This window comes from Salmo salar, chromosome 14 (assembly GCF_965601325.2).
Source record: "Salmo salar chromosome 14, fSalSal1, whole genome shotgun sequence".
NCBI classification, from domain to species: Eukaryota; Metazoa; Chordata; class Actinopteri; order Salmoniformes; family Salmonidae; genus Salmo; species Salmo salar.
In genome coordinates this window covers 88,042,649-88,056,363 of record NC_138304.1, presented here as the reverse complement: position 1 = coordinate 88,056,363, position 13,715 = coordinate 88,042,649, and the positions used below count along the sequence as shown (strand labels likewise).

At 46.2% G+C, this 13,715-nt stretch overlaps 1 protein-coding gene across 1 annotated transcript in view; it reads right to left on the bottom strand.

Annotated features, from left to right (window-relative positions):
- The window catches only part of LOC106570400 (CUB and sushi domain-containing protein 3), a 738,870-nt gene that overhangs the window by 251,695 nt on the left and 473,460 nt on the right, over positions 1–13,715 (bottom strand). Inside the window, exons 27-29 of the mRNA XM_082961236.1 lie at positions 10,884–11,086; positions 10,271–10,462; positions 8,216–8,354 (exon numbers count right to left, since the gene is read on the bottom strand). Of these exons, the coding sequence (XP_082817362.1) occupies positions 8,216–8,354; positions 10,271–10,462; positions 10,884–11,086 (534 nt within the window). The remainder of the gene's footprint in view (positions 1–8,215; positions 8,355–10,270; positions 10,463–10,883; positions 11,087–13,715) is intronic.

Sequence of the window (13,715 nt, the reverse complement as noted above, 5' to 3'; positions counted from 1 at the left end):
TCTCTCTCTCTCTCTCTCTCTCTCTCTCTCTCTCTCTCTCTCTCTCTCTCTCAGTCCTCAATCTCTCACCCTTAGTCCTCAATCTCTCTCTCTAAATCTCTCATGTTTAATCCTCAATCTCTCAATCTCTCACCCTTAGTCCTCAATCTCCCTCTCTCAATCTTTCACCCTTAGTCCTCAATCTCTCTCTCTAAATCTCTCATCCTTAGTCCTCAATCTCTCCTTCTCAATCTCTCACCCTTAATCCTCAATCTCTCTCACCCTTAGTCCTCACTGTCTCTCTCACCCTTAGTCCTCACTCCCTCTCTCTCGCTCTCTCTCTCTCTCTCTCTCTCACGCTTAGTCCTCAATCTCTCGCACGCACACACACGCACGCACACACACACACACACACACACACACACACACACACACACACACACACACACACACACACACACACACACACACACACACACACACACACACACACACACACACACACACACACACACACACACACACACACACACACAGCCTCATGTCTGGCACAGGGCGGGCTGCCAAGGGACAGGTACGTGGCTGCATCACCCTTTGATGCAGACAGGATTAGGAGGAGCTAGCTGCTGGTAGGGGAAAGGCAGGGGGAGGCCTCATCTCACAGCTTGAAGTTAGAGGTTTAACTTAGAGTGTGGCAGCAGTGGTAACATCTGTCAGCTATACACCACACTGTGTAGCCTATCGGCAGTCAAACCTAACCCCGTTTTGACCTTTGGCACCTGTCTGCCATGGAAGGCCCCTGCGCCCGCTCAAGCCTTGCCGCCGCCAAAGGTTAAATGAAAACAGTTACACAATTTAGGTGTGAAACACATTAAGTTCTTGCTTTGTTCTTCTATTAATTGGCTGCATCAGTCAACGCAGGCCGAGATGTCTTGATACAGCACCTTAAAAGTGGGGAGCTGAGAAAGGTCAAAGCAAGGAAGTCCAGCTGGGGAAGCTAATTACCCGCCGAACACATTAATTGCATCTTAATATAACAGTGATAGCAGTTAGCAGAGACCGTTGTATAATCACCTCACACCCCTCAATGTGATTGTGACAAAATTCCCATTAAGGTCCACCTTGCGTGCATGTGTGCATTCAGTGGAACTGATAGGGAGAGTAGGCCTTAATCACTTCGGAGAAAACTAGCCCCTACAGTTGAAGTGGGAAGTTTACATACACTTAGTTTGGAGTCATTAAAACTTGTTTTTCAACCACTCCACAAATGTATTGTTAACTATAGTTTTGGCAAGTCAATTAGGCCATCTACTTTGAGCATTACACAAGTAATTTTTCCAACAATTGTTTACAGACAGATTATTTCACTTATAATTCACTGTATCACAATTCCAATGGGTCAGAAGTTTACATACACTAAATTGACCGTGCCTTGAAACAGCTTGGAAAATTCCAGAGAATTATGTCAGGGCTTTAGAAGTTTCTGATAGGCTAATTGACATAATTTGAGTCAATTAGAGGTGTACCTGTGGATGTATTTCAAGGCCTACTTTCAAACTCAGTGCCTGTTTGCTTACATTTTACATTTTGGTCATTTACATTTTAGTCATTTAGCAGACACTCTTATCCAGAGCGACTTACAGTAGTGAATGCATACATTTCATACATTTTTTTTCTTTTTTTTCCCCCGTACTGGTCCCCTGTGGGAATCGAACCCACAACCCTGGCGTTGCAAACACCATGCTCTACCAACTGAGCCACACATCATGGGAAAATCAAAAGATATCAGCCAAGACCTCAGACCTCCACAAGTCTGATTCATCCTTGGGAGCAATTTCCAAATGCCTGAAGGTACCACGTTCATCTGTACAAACAATAGTACGCAAGTATAAACACCATGGGACCATGCAGCCGCCATACCGCTCAGGAAGGAGACACTTTCTGTCTCCTAGAGATGAAAGTACTTTGGTGCGAAAAGTGCAAATCAATCCCAGAACACCAGCAAAGGACCTTGTGAAGATGCTGGAGGAAACAGGTACAAAAGTGTCTATATCCACAGTAAAACGAGTCCTATATCAACATAACCTGAAAGTCCGCTCAGCAAGGAAGAAGCCACTGCTTCAAAACCACCATAAAAAAGCCAGACTACGGTTTGCGACTGCATATGGGGACAAAGATAGTATTTTTTGGAGCAATGTCCTCTGGTCTGATGAAACAAAAATAGAACTGTTTGGCCATAATGACCATCGTTATGTTTGGAGGAAAAAGGAGGAGCCTTGCAAGACGAAGAACACCATCCCAACGGCAAAGCACGGGGGTGGCAGCATCATGTTGTGGGGGTGCTTTGCTGCAGGAGGGACTGGTGCAATTCACAAAATAGATGGCATCATTAGGATGGAAAATTAGTGGATATATTGAAGCAACATCTCAAGACATCAGTCAGGAAGTCAAAGCTTGGTCGCAAATGGGTCTTTCAAATGGAAAATGACCCCAAGCATACTTCCAAAGTTGTGGCAAAACGGCTTAAGGACAACAAAGCCCTGACCTCATTCCTATAGAACATTTTTGAGCAGAACTGAAAAGGTTTGTGCGAGCAAGGGGGGCTACAAACCTGACTCAGTTACACCAGCTCTGTCAGGAGGAATGGGTCAAAATTCAACCAACTTATTGTGGGAAGCTTGTGGAAGGCTACCTGAAACTGTCACGACTTCTGCCGAAGTTGGTGCCTCTCCTTGTCCGGGCGGCGTTCGGCGGTCGTCGTCGCCGGCTTTCTAGCTGCCACCGATCCACGTTTCTTTTTCCATTTGTTATGTCTTGATTGTTCACACCTGGTTCCCATTACGTTATTATTATTTCCCTATTTAACCTGTTGGGGGTAGGGGGCAGTATTGACACGGCCGGATAAAAAACGTACCCGATTTAATCTGGTTACTACTCCTGCCCAGTAACTAGAATATGCATATAATTATTGGCTTTGGATAGAAAACACCCTAAAGTTTCTAAAACTGTTTGAATGGTGTCTGTGAGTATAACAGAACTCATATGGCAGGCAAAAACCTGAGAGGATTCTATATGGGAAGTGGCCTGTCTGACAAGTTGTTGTTCATCTGGGCTCTTTTTATTGAAGACTGAGGATCTTTGCTCTAACGTGACACTTCCTATGGCTCCCTTAGGCTCTCAGAGCCCGGGAAAAAGCTGAACGATATCGAGGCAGCCTCTGGCTGAAACACATTATCGCTTTTGGCAAGTGGCCGATCAGAGTACTATGGGCTTAGGCACGTGCCCGAGTCGACCCCATGCTTTATTTTCTTTCATCTGTTTACCTAAATGCAGATTCCCGGTCAGAATATTATCGCTTTTTTACGAGAAAAATGGCATAAAAATGGATTTTAAACAGCGTATGACATGCTTCGAAGTACGGTAATGGAATATTTACATATTTTTGGTCACGAAATGCGCCATGCTCGTAACCCTTATTTACCCTTTCGGATAGTGTCTTGAACGCACGAACAAAACGCCGCTATTTGGATATAACTATGGATTATTTGGGACCAAACCAACATTTGTTATTGAAGTAGAAGTCCTGGGAGTGCATTCTGACGAAGAACACCAAAGGAAATAACATTTTTCTTATAGTAAATCTGACTTTGGTGAGTGCTAAACTTGCTGGGTGTCTAAATAGCTAACCCTGTGATGCCGGGCTATCTACTGAGAATATTGCAAAATGTGCTTTCACCGAAAAGCTATTTTAAAATCGGACATATCGAGTGCATAGAGGAGTTCTGTATCTATAATTCTTAAAATAATTGTTATGCTTTTTGTGAACGTTTATCGTGAGTAATTTAGTAAATTCACCAGAAGTTTGCTAGTAAACTAGTATGCTAGTTCTGAACGTCACATGCTAATGTAAAAAGCTGGTTTTTGATATAAATATGAACTTGATTGAACAAAACATGCATGTATTGTATAAAATAATGTCCTAGGTGTGTCATCTGATGAAGATCATCAAAGGTTAGTGCTGCATTTAGCTGTCTTCTGGGTTTTTGTGACATTATATGCTAGCTTGAAAAATGGGTGTCTGATTATTTCTGGCTGGGTACTCTGCTGACATAATCTAATGTTTTGCTTTCGTTGTAAAGCCTTTTTGAAATCGGACAGTGTGGTTAGATTAACGAGAGTCTTGTCTTTAAAATGGTGTAAAATAGTCATATGTTTGAGAAATTGAAGTAATAGCATTTCTAAGGTATTTGAATAACGCGCCACAGGATTCCACTGGCTGTTACGTAGGTGGGACGATTTCGTCCCGCCGGCCCTAGAGAAGTTAACCCTCTGGTTCTCATTATGTTTTGTGCGTGATTGTTTCCTGGTTTTGTGTTAGTCTTTTGTGTTAGGGTTTTGTTATCCCTGCGTGGATTTATTTGGCTGATTATTTTCCAGAGTAAAGTACGTTATTTTTCTCAGTTCTGTGTCCTGCGCCTGACTCCGTCCTCATCTCTGCACAACTGACACCTGACAGAATCACGCACCACTTTTTTATGGAGTCAGCAGGTGCACCCAGTCCTCCGGTACCAGTGGAGGAACGCGTCCAGCAGCACGTGACGATGCTCCAACATCTTGGCACAGCCATGGATCGCGTGCTGCTCACCATGGAACGATGGAGAAGGGGGGGGGTGTTCCCACAACCCAATCAACTTCACTCCAACCAACACCACAACCAACACCGCTGTCTAATCCTCCGTCACCTGGACCCAGTGGGATTCGGCTCTCGCTCCTGAGCACTTATGATGGGACGGCTGCCGGGTGCCAGGGGTTCCTGCTCCAGTTGGAGCTCTACATGGTGACCGTCCTCCCGGCTCCCTCGGGATACGAGAGCGTGTCCGCCCTCATCTCCTGTCTGTCGGGGAAGGCGCTTGAGTGGGCCAACGCGGAATGGGGAAGTATAGATGCAACGTTGGTCCGCTATGAGGATTTCACCCGCCGCTTCCGGGCGGTCTTCAATCATCCACCTGAGGGGAGAGCGGCGGGGGAACGCTTGTTCCATCTCAGACAGGGGATGAGGAGCACACAGGAATTCGCACTGGACTTCAGGACCCTGGCTGTCAGCGCAAGATGGAATGAGAGGGCCCTGATTGACCATTACCAATGTAGTCTACGGGAGGATGTTCGTCGGGAGCTGGCCTGCAGGGACACCACCCTTACCCTCGACCAGCTGGTGGATTTATCCATCCGGCTGGATAACCTGTTGGCCACCCGCGGATGTCCGGATCGGGGTCCATCCATTCCATCCCCCAGCACCTCTGATCCTACACCTATGGAGCTCGGAGGTGCTGCTCTAAGGGTGACCGGAGGGGAGGCTGTTTCCTGCACTACCTGTGGCCGCAGAGGACACACTGCTGGTCGGTGCTGGAGAGGTTCCCCAGGAAGTCGAGGCAGCAGGCAGGGCACTGGTGGATCATCCCAGGTGAGTATGCACCCAACTCACCCAGAGCTTCCTGTTGCGCACATATATATCTAAATAATGAGTTTTCCCCGCATTCCCAGCATAAGGCGCTACTAGATTCACTTTATTGACCGTTCGTTTACTCATAGATTAGGAATCCCTATTGTTCCTGTTGATGTGCCCTTCCCTGTACATTCCTTAGATAGTCGTCCTTTAGGGTCGGGTCTGATTAGGGAGGTCACAGCTCCACTATGTATGATAACACAGGAGGGTCATGAGGTTTCCCTAGTTGGCCAATCATGATCCCACTATTTCGTGGCAACTGAGGGCTCTCAAGGGATGGTCACGTCAGTGTTCAGGGAGGTGTATAGGTGTTTCCATAGGTGCAACTGCGGTGGAGAGTCCAAACCAGGTCTCCACCATGCACATCCCCGCTGAATATGCTGATTTGGCTCTCGCCTTCTGTAAAAAGAAGGCGACTCAACTACCACCCCATCGATGGGGGGATTGTGCGATAAATCTCCTGGTAGATGCAGCACTTCCTAGGAGTCACGTGTATTCTCTGTCACAGGAGGAGACAGCGGCTATGGAAACATATATCATCGAATCTCTGGTACAGGGATACATTCGGCCTTCCACTTCACCTGCCTCCTCGAGTATTTTTTTGTGAAGAAGAAGGATGGAGGTTTACGCCCGTGCATTGACTATAGAGGTTTAATAAAGAGGATGAGTACAGTTATTTCTGCTGCATTTTGGTCCTCCTTAACCGACAACAGCCATGACACTATGAGTACCTTGTCATGCCGTACGGGTTGATGAATGCTCCATCCGTCTTCCAATCCTTTGTAGACGAGATTTTCAGGGACCTGCACGGGCAGGGTGTAGTGGTGTATATAGATGACATTCTAATATACTCCACTACACGCGCCGAGCATGTGTCTCTGGTGCGCAAGGTGCTTGGTCGACTGATGGAGCATGACCTGTACGTTAAGGCGGAGAAATGTCTGTTCTTCCAACAGTCCATCTCCTTCCTAGGGTATCGCCTGTCCGAGTCAGGGGTGGAGATGGAGAATGACCGCATTTCAGCCGTGCGTAATTGGCCGACTCCAACCACGGAAAAGAAGGTGCAGCGGTTCTTAGGTTTTGCCAACTACTACCGGAGGTTTATCTGGGGCTTTAGTCAGGTAGCGGCTCCGATTACCTCTTTGCTGAAGGGGGGACCGGTGCAACTGCAGTGATCAGCTGGGGCGGACAGGGTTTTTGGTCACCTGAAGGCTCTGTTTACCTCAGCTCCTGTGTTGGCTCATCCTGATCCCTCCTTAGCGTTCATAGTAGAGGTGGATGCGTCCGAGGCTGGGATAGGAGCTGTGCTGTCTCAGCGCTCGGGTACACCACCAAAACTCCGCCCCTGTGTGTTCTTTTCGAAGAAGCTCAGCCCGGCGGAGCGAAACTATGATGTGGGGGATCGGGAGCTGTTGGCTGTTGTCGGGGCTCTGAAAGCGTGGAGGAATTGGCTTGAGGGGGCTAAACACCCTTTTCTCATTTGGACTGACCACCGCAATCTGGTGTACATCCGGAAGGCGAGGAGAATGAATCCTCGCCAGGCAAGGTGGGCCATGTTTTTCACCCATTTTGTGTTCACTCTATCCTACAGACCAGGTTCCCAGAATGCTAAGGCAGACGCACTGTCTCGGATGTATGACACAGAGGAGCGGTCCACGGATCCCACTCCCATAATACCGGCTTCTTGCCTGGTGGCACTGGTGGTATGGGAGGTTGACTCGGACATCGAGCGGGCGTTACATGCGGAGCCCACTCCCACCCAGTGTCCGGTTGGACATAAGTACGTTCCGTCTGATGTTCGTGATCGATTGATCTGTTGGGCTCATACGCCACCTTCCACTGGTCATCCTGGCTTCGGTCGGACAGTGCGCTGTCTTAGTGGGAAGTACTGGTGGCCCACTTTAGCTAAGGACGTGAGGGTGTATGTTTCCTCCTGCTCGGTGTGCGCCCAGTGCGAGGCACCTAGACACCTGCCCAGAGGGAAATTACAACCCTTTACCCATTCCACAACGGCCGTGGTCACACCTATCGGTGGATTTTGTGACGGATTGTTGTGGATCGGTTTTCTAAGTCCTGCCGTCTCATTCCTTTGCCCGGTCTCCCTACGGCCCTACAGACTGCGGAGGCCCTGTTTACACACGTCTTCCGGCACTACGGGCTGCCTGAGGATATAGTGTTTGATCGGGGTCCCCAGTTCACTTCAAGGGTCTGGAGGGCGTTCATGGAACGTCTGGGGGTCTCGGTCAGCCTGACCTCAGGGTTTCACCCCGAAAGTAATGGGCAGGTGGAGAGAGTTAACCAGGATGTGGCTAGGTTTCTGCGGTCTTATTGCCAGGACCGGCCGGGGGAGTGGTTGGATTTCATCCCCTGGGCAGAGATGGCCCAAAACTCCCTCCGCCACTCCGCCACTCCTCCACTAACTCCTCCACATTTGACCCAAGTTAAACAATTTAAAGGCAATGCTACCAAATACTAATTGAGTGTATGTAAACTTCTGACTCACTGGGAATGTGATGAAAGAAATAAAAGCTGAAATAAATCATTCTCTCTACTATTATTCTGACATTTCACATTCTTAAAATAAAGTACTGACCCTAACTGACCCAAGACAGGGAATTTTTACGAGGATTAAATGTCAGGAATTGTGAAAAACCGAGTTTAAATGTATTTGGCTAAGGTGTATGTAAACTTCCAACTTCAACTGTATTAGCGCCTAATATGCTGCCATGTTACCTGATGAAGGCCAGCGATAGGACATAGTCAGAGTTGACAGCTATTAGCCAATCACAGTCCTTGCTGTGGGGGTAGGGATGGGGGAAGTTGGGAGACAGGATGAAGCCATTGGATCCAGTCAAGTTTCCTCCACAGGGGGCTGAAAGAGAAGAAGTGAGCAAATTAAAAATATACTAACTCTGACACTCTGTCTCTGTTATTCTGTAGTCAGAACACGGCATGATATTCTGTGGAGATTTAATGGTGGATAGGGTTGCAAAATTCTCATAACTTTCCCAAAATCCCCAGGTTTTTCAGAAATCCTTGTTGGAAGATTCCTGGACTCAGCAGGAAATATGCAGGAAATCTGGAATAATCCAACCAGGATTTCTGGAAAACCTGGGGATTTTGCAACCATAATGGTAACTGATACTTTGAGTTTGAGAGATCAAATTCTCCACACAGACGCCCTGTACAAAAACACATAAAACACAAGAATCCTTGAGGTTTCGTCAAGGTACTTCTTATAAGTATGGCGTCTCTGAAAAGTGAGAGGGATCTTCGGCTCTGCGTCCAATAATTAGATTTTCATCAATGGCTTGCCTTGTCAGTCATCTCATTGGCTTTAGAGCTCAAGTACTGCTTGGCGCTAGGTTCCGCAACATTCAGGGATACAATATGTTTATTAGCAGGCTAGGAGCCTGGGCTGGGTTGCCAGATCTAAGTCTCTCTGCAACACCAATGGGCTGTTACGTGATAGTTTTTCCCAAATCTCTTTTCTTGTTACAGCTCCTTTAGATGGGAGTCAACAGACAACTACTGAGAGGAAGTAAGGTTAGAGAGAGGAAAACTTCTGGATCTACCTGTAAGCACTCACCTCAACAGAAGGCCATAAGGACAGACAAGAGTTGTTCCCTGCTCAGCACACACATAGTGGTCAGTGGAAAATCCTCAATACAAACCCCAGGCTCCATCTGTTAGTACTCAACTCAATACAAACCCCAGGCTCCACCTGTTAGTACTCAACTCAATACAAACCCCAGGCTCCATCTGTTAGTACTCAACTCAATACAAACCCCAGGCTCCATCTGTTAGTACTCAACTCAATACAAACCCCAGGCTCCACCTGTTAGTACTCACCTCAATACAAACCCCAGGCTCCATCTGTTAGTACTCACCTCAATACAAACCCCAGGCTCCATCTGTTAGTACTCACCTCAATACAAACCCCAGGCTCCACCTGTTAGTACTCACCTCAATACAAACCCCAGGCTCCATCTGTTAGTACTCACCTCAATACAAACCCCAGGCTCCATCTGTTAGTACTCAACTCAATACAAACCCCAGGCTCCACCTGTTAGTACTCACCTCAATACAAACCCCAGGCTCCATCTGTTAGTACTCACCTCAATACAAACCCCAGGCTCCACCTGTTAGTACTCACCTCAATACAAACCCCAGGCTCCACCTGTTAGTACTCACCTCAATACAAACCCCAGGCTCCATCTGTTAGTACTCACCTCAATACAAACCCCAGGCTCCACCTGTTAGTACTCACCTCAATACAAACCCCAGGCTCCACCTGTTAGTACTCACCTCAATACAAACCCCAGGCTCCATCTGTTAGTACTCACCTCAATACAAACCCCAGGCTCTAACTGTTTGTACTGATATGTTTGGATTTCTGAGCTTTAACTATTATTAATCATTAGTTATATTATTAATCAGTAGTTATAATAGAGACATGAGGGGTGCCATAAGTAAGCTTAGGAGGGGCTGAGTGCAGGGACAACAGTCACATGTGGCAGTACTGATAAGGAGGAGACTCCACCCAACGTGGGGTATGTATACTACCACGGGTAAAAACATGTCTTTGTCTAATGCAGCTGTATTGCCCTCTGAGAAGAATACACTTGGTTTAAGCTTTCATAGTGTCCGTCGAGTTCTTACTATAATAATTAGAACCTAACAGTACTGACCTTAATACAAAGCTATAACTATAGCCAAGGGTCCTTTCCTGGTCAGTTGATGTGCTGAGGAAAATCTCCTAGCCCTATCTGTAATTAAAGCACTCACCTATGCAGACAGGAGGGCTGGGTTGCCAGTAGTAGCGGTTCTCCACCTGGATACAGGTAATCTTCATCTCTCCCTGGAGCTCATACCCAGGGTCACAGAGAACGGTGACGGTGTCACCCGGCTCTCGCCCGTCCCCGTTACGACTGCCGTTCATGGGTACACCTGGGTCTCTGCAGGCTGTGGCCACCGAACCTGCCGGTCACAACGTAGGGAGGGAATCAAGTGAGTCTATGCAGATAGGTTTTATGTTAACAGTGGGTTGACAGTGTCTTCTATATAACAGCTAAACAGTTTGTATGTCTGGTTTTAAGTATTGAATCAATTAAAGTCCCCAGATAATACAGTGAACGAAGTTTTCCATTAGAGTCAATCACATACAATACCACATTTTTAGCCGGTAACCCAAACATGTACATTCTAACTGATGTACTGAAACTGACACAGTAAAACTGACTCCTAGAAGAGCATCAATTTTGAAGATATAAACTGTCACACAGTACCCCAAACCTGCACTTTACACTGTTTCTTAGTGTTAGACTTTATGAATCTAAAACTGACTTTATTGCTTTTGTGTCTTCAAACTTCCAAGACTTTTCACAAACAGACTACTCACTTGAGAATTCGATAGCGAAGCCGGACTTGCTGATGTAGAAGTCAGTCTCAAACTGGATGGTGACCAGGTTGAGGGTGCTGTGGATCCCCTCGGGGAGCAGAGAGCCAGACACTTCCTTCAGGGACATCTCATTCTCAGGAGGGCCGTCCCACACCTTGAGGATGTCATGGGATGCCTCTGTGTCGAAGGCCAGGAACTGCAGGCTGAGAAATGAGGAGGAGGAACATGATCATGTACACTACAGCAGGGTTGCAAACTTCCTGTAACATTCCTTAAAACCCCAGGTTTTCCAGAAATCCCAGTTGGAAAATTCCTGGAATCAGGAAGGAATAAGCAGTAAATCTGGAATCCTCCCACCAGGATTTCTGTAAAACCTAGGAATTTTAAGAAAGTACTGCAACCCTAGGCTGCAGTAAATTACTTGCAATAAATCATGGAATAACAGAGTAATAACAGAGATGTTAAAATTGCAATACTCATGGAAATAACTTGATAAATTCGCCAAAACAGTGCGGTGGAGATAATTTGTGGATGACCTTTGCTCCTCATGGACAAAAATGGTATAAATCAAGTCAAATCACTGAATGTGTTACACCAACACAACTGTTTCCTCATACAAACACAGTTTGTTCTGCATTGCTAGCAATACAGTTTGTTCTAAATCTGAGGGTTTGTGCATATTTCTTCCTTGGTTTTTGATATTCCCTTTTGAGAAAATGCAAGCATTCAGCTGAAAGCCCCAGTGCCTTTTTCTTTTGCATGGAAAAGTGCTGTTGTGATGCAAAACTGAGGTGCCTATCTAGGCATAATGATGTTGTAGAGACATCAAGCTACGAGCAACGAGCTATAAGTCAGAAAACCTGGCAGGTAATTGATGCACGTGGTCATAACACTCCTTTCACATCACCATTCAGCAGACTGTGCTGATCAAGACACCAGTGGAAGAAAATAAAGAAAGTCATGAATAAAAATATGATTTCAAACGAGGTGTGCCACTGGGAGTTGGAACAGAACAAATTGTTTGCCTCCAAGGTTACACCATTCCGGCTCCATGCAATACTAATAATTGAGTCTATGATTGAGCATTTGAGTCTCATTAGGCTGTCCAGCCCTGGGGTCGAAGATGTGCATGACAGGCAAAAACCAAAGAAGTATCTGGCATCTGTAGACTGGACTGGAGAGAGGACAGCGGGACACCCTGTACTCCTGTACCCCTGCTGGAATGGACATTCAGATCTTCACTATTATAGTCACGCCGATCACTATAGTAGGGATTGATTAAATTCACCATCATATCTAAGCCAATATGAAACCAATGTCGATTAAACTTGGCAATTCAATTTGATTGGAGGTACAAACACACTCCCCGCCTCTCGTCATAAGCCGTCCGTTAGTTTTAGGGAGAAAAAAAAGTTTGTTGGGGAAACAGTTTTGATTACAGATATAATTTATTGCTCTCACGTGCTCATTTCTGTCCATTAAGAACCAACAATGTGCTAACTTTATGTAGCATTTCTGACGATGGTAGCATATTTTTTAGCCAAAGCTCAGAGTTCTAACACCGGGTCAGTTGCTCGGCAACAACACAGCTGCTTGCACCATGCTGCCAGTCATAAGAAATCTATGTGAACAAACCTAGGCTACTGTAGACAATCAATAAATGCAAACATATATTTTGATTAGCTGGGTAGGTGCCCCGCTCTGTCTGACAGCGAAGTCAGCGAAAAACAAAAGTGAGGTAATTAAGCATGTGTGGTAATGAGTAGGATTTTGTGTTTTCACATGTACATGTGATTGCTTTTGATGAAAACACTATCTGCCTTTCCTCCCCGCTTTCACCTGATGACTTGATGGGCCATATTCTGGTGTACCATGGGGTAGATTAATCGAACTTACTCTCAGCTTGCTTAAGTTTTGCAACCTGCTGTACGCAGTCAAAAGAAAATGACATGCTTGCTAACTTGGTTAGCTACATGAGTAAACGAGTCTGTTTTCATCAAATCATCTGTGTTAGACTATTGTATTTTAACCAAGCAAGATAAATAAATGTTCAATCAGTACTGAGTGAATGAACAAAATCATTTTGGAACAAAATATTCCAGACTGTCCATTTAAATGGTCTGTCATAGTCAATGTTTTAAGAACAGGATTCGTAGTGCAGTGGTTAAAGTTACTGCCTGTGGATCTGAAGATTGTGGGTTGGCCTCCCTGAGGATACATTTTGACATTTCTTTCGTTTATAGTTTTGACAGCCCCCTCCTGACACACACACACACACGCACGCACGCACGCACGCACGCACACACACACACACACACACACACACACACACACACACACACACACACACACACACACACACACACACTAATTTTCATGTATTAAGTGACTCTTAAAAGAGCCTTTGGGTTCGTGGAGAGGCAGGCAAGTGGCAGTGAGAGTGGTGGTGTGTACTACTGTGTGCATCTTGCTAGAACGGAGGAGAGACCAGCACTCAGACTTTCATGGAAGAGGACATTACCCTGATCTGTGAGATGCACGCCATCCTTACAGTACTGCCCAGGGACACAGTGCTTTATGGCAGAGGGGCGGATTGTGAGGATGCGCCTGCCATGGAGAAATGCTCAAATCAGCTGGGTGACAGAGCACCGGGCCATCTTTATGCGCTTGTCCTCCTCCCATTGAAACATCAAACTCCTCTGCTGTGCTATGTCAGAGTAGACCATCGTTGTTCGGGTGACTACCTCCGAATCAGTTTGCATCTGACACACCAGGGCTGTCCCCTTTGTGTGTCCCAATTAGTTTCTACCAAGGTGGATGACTATGATGTCA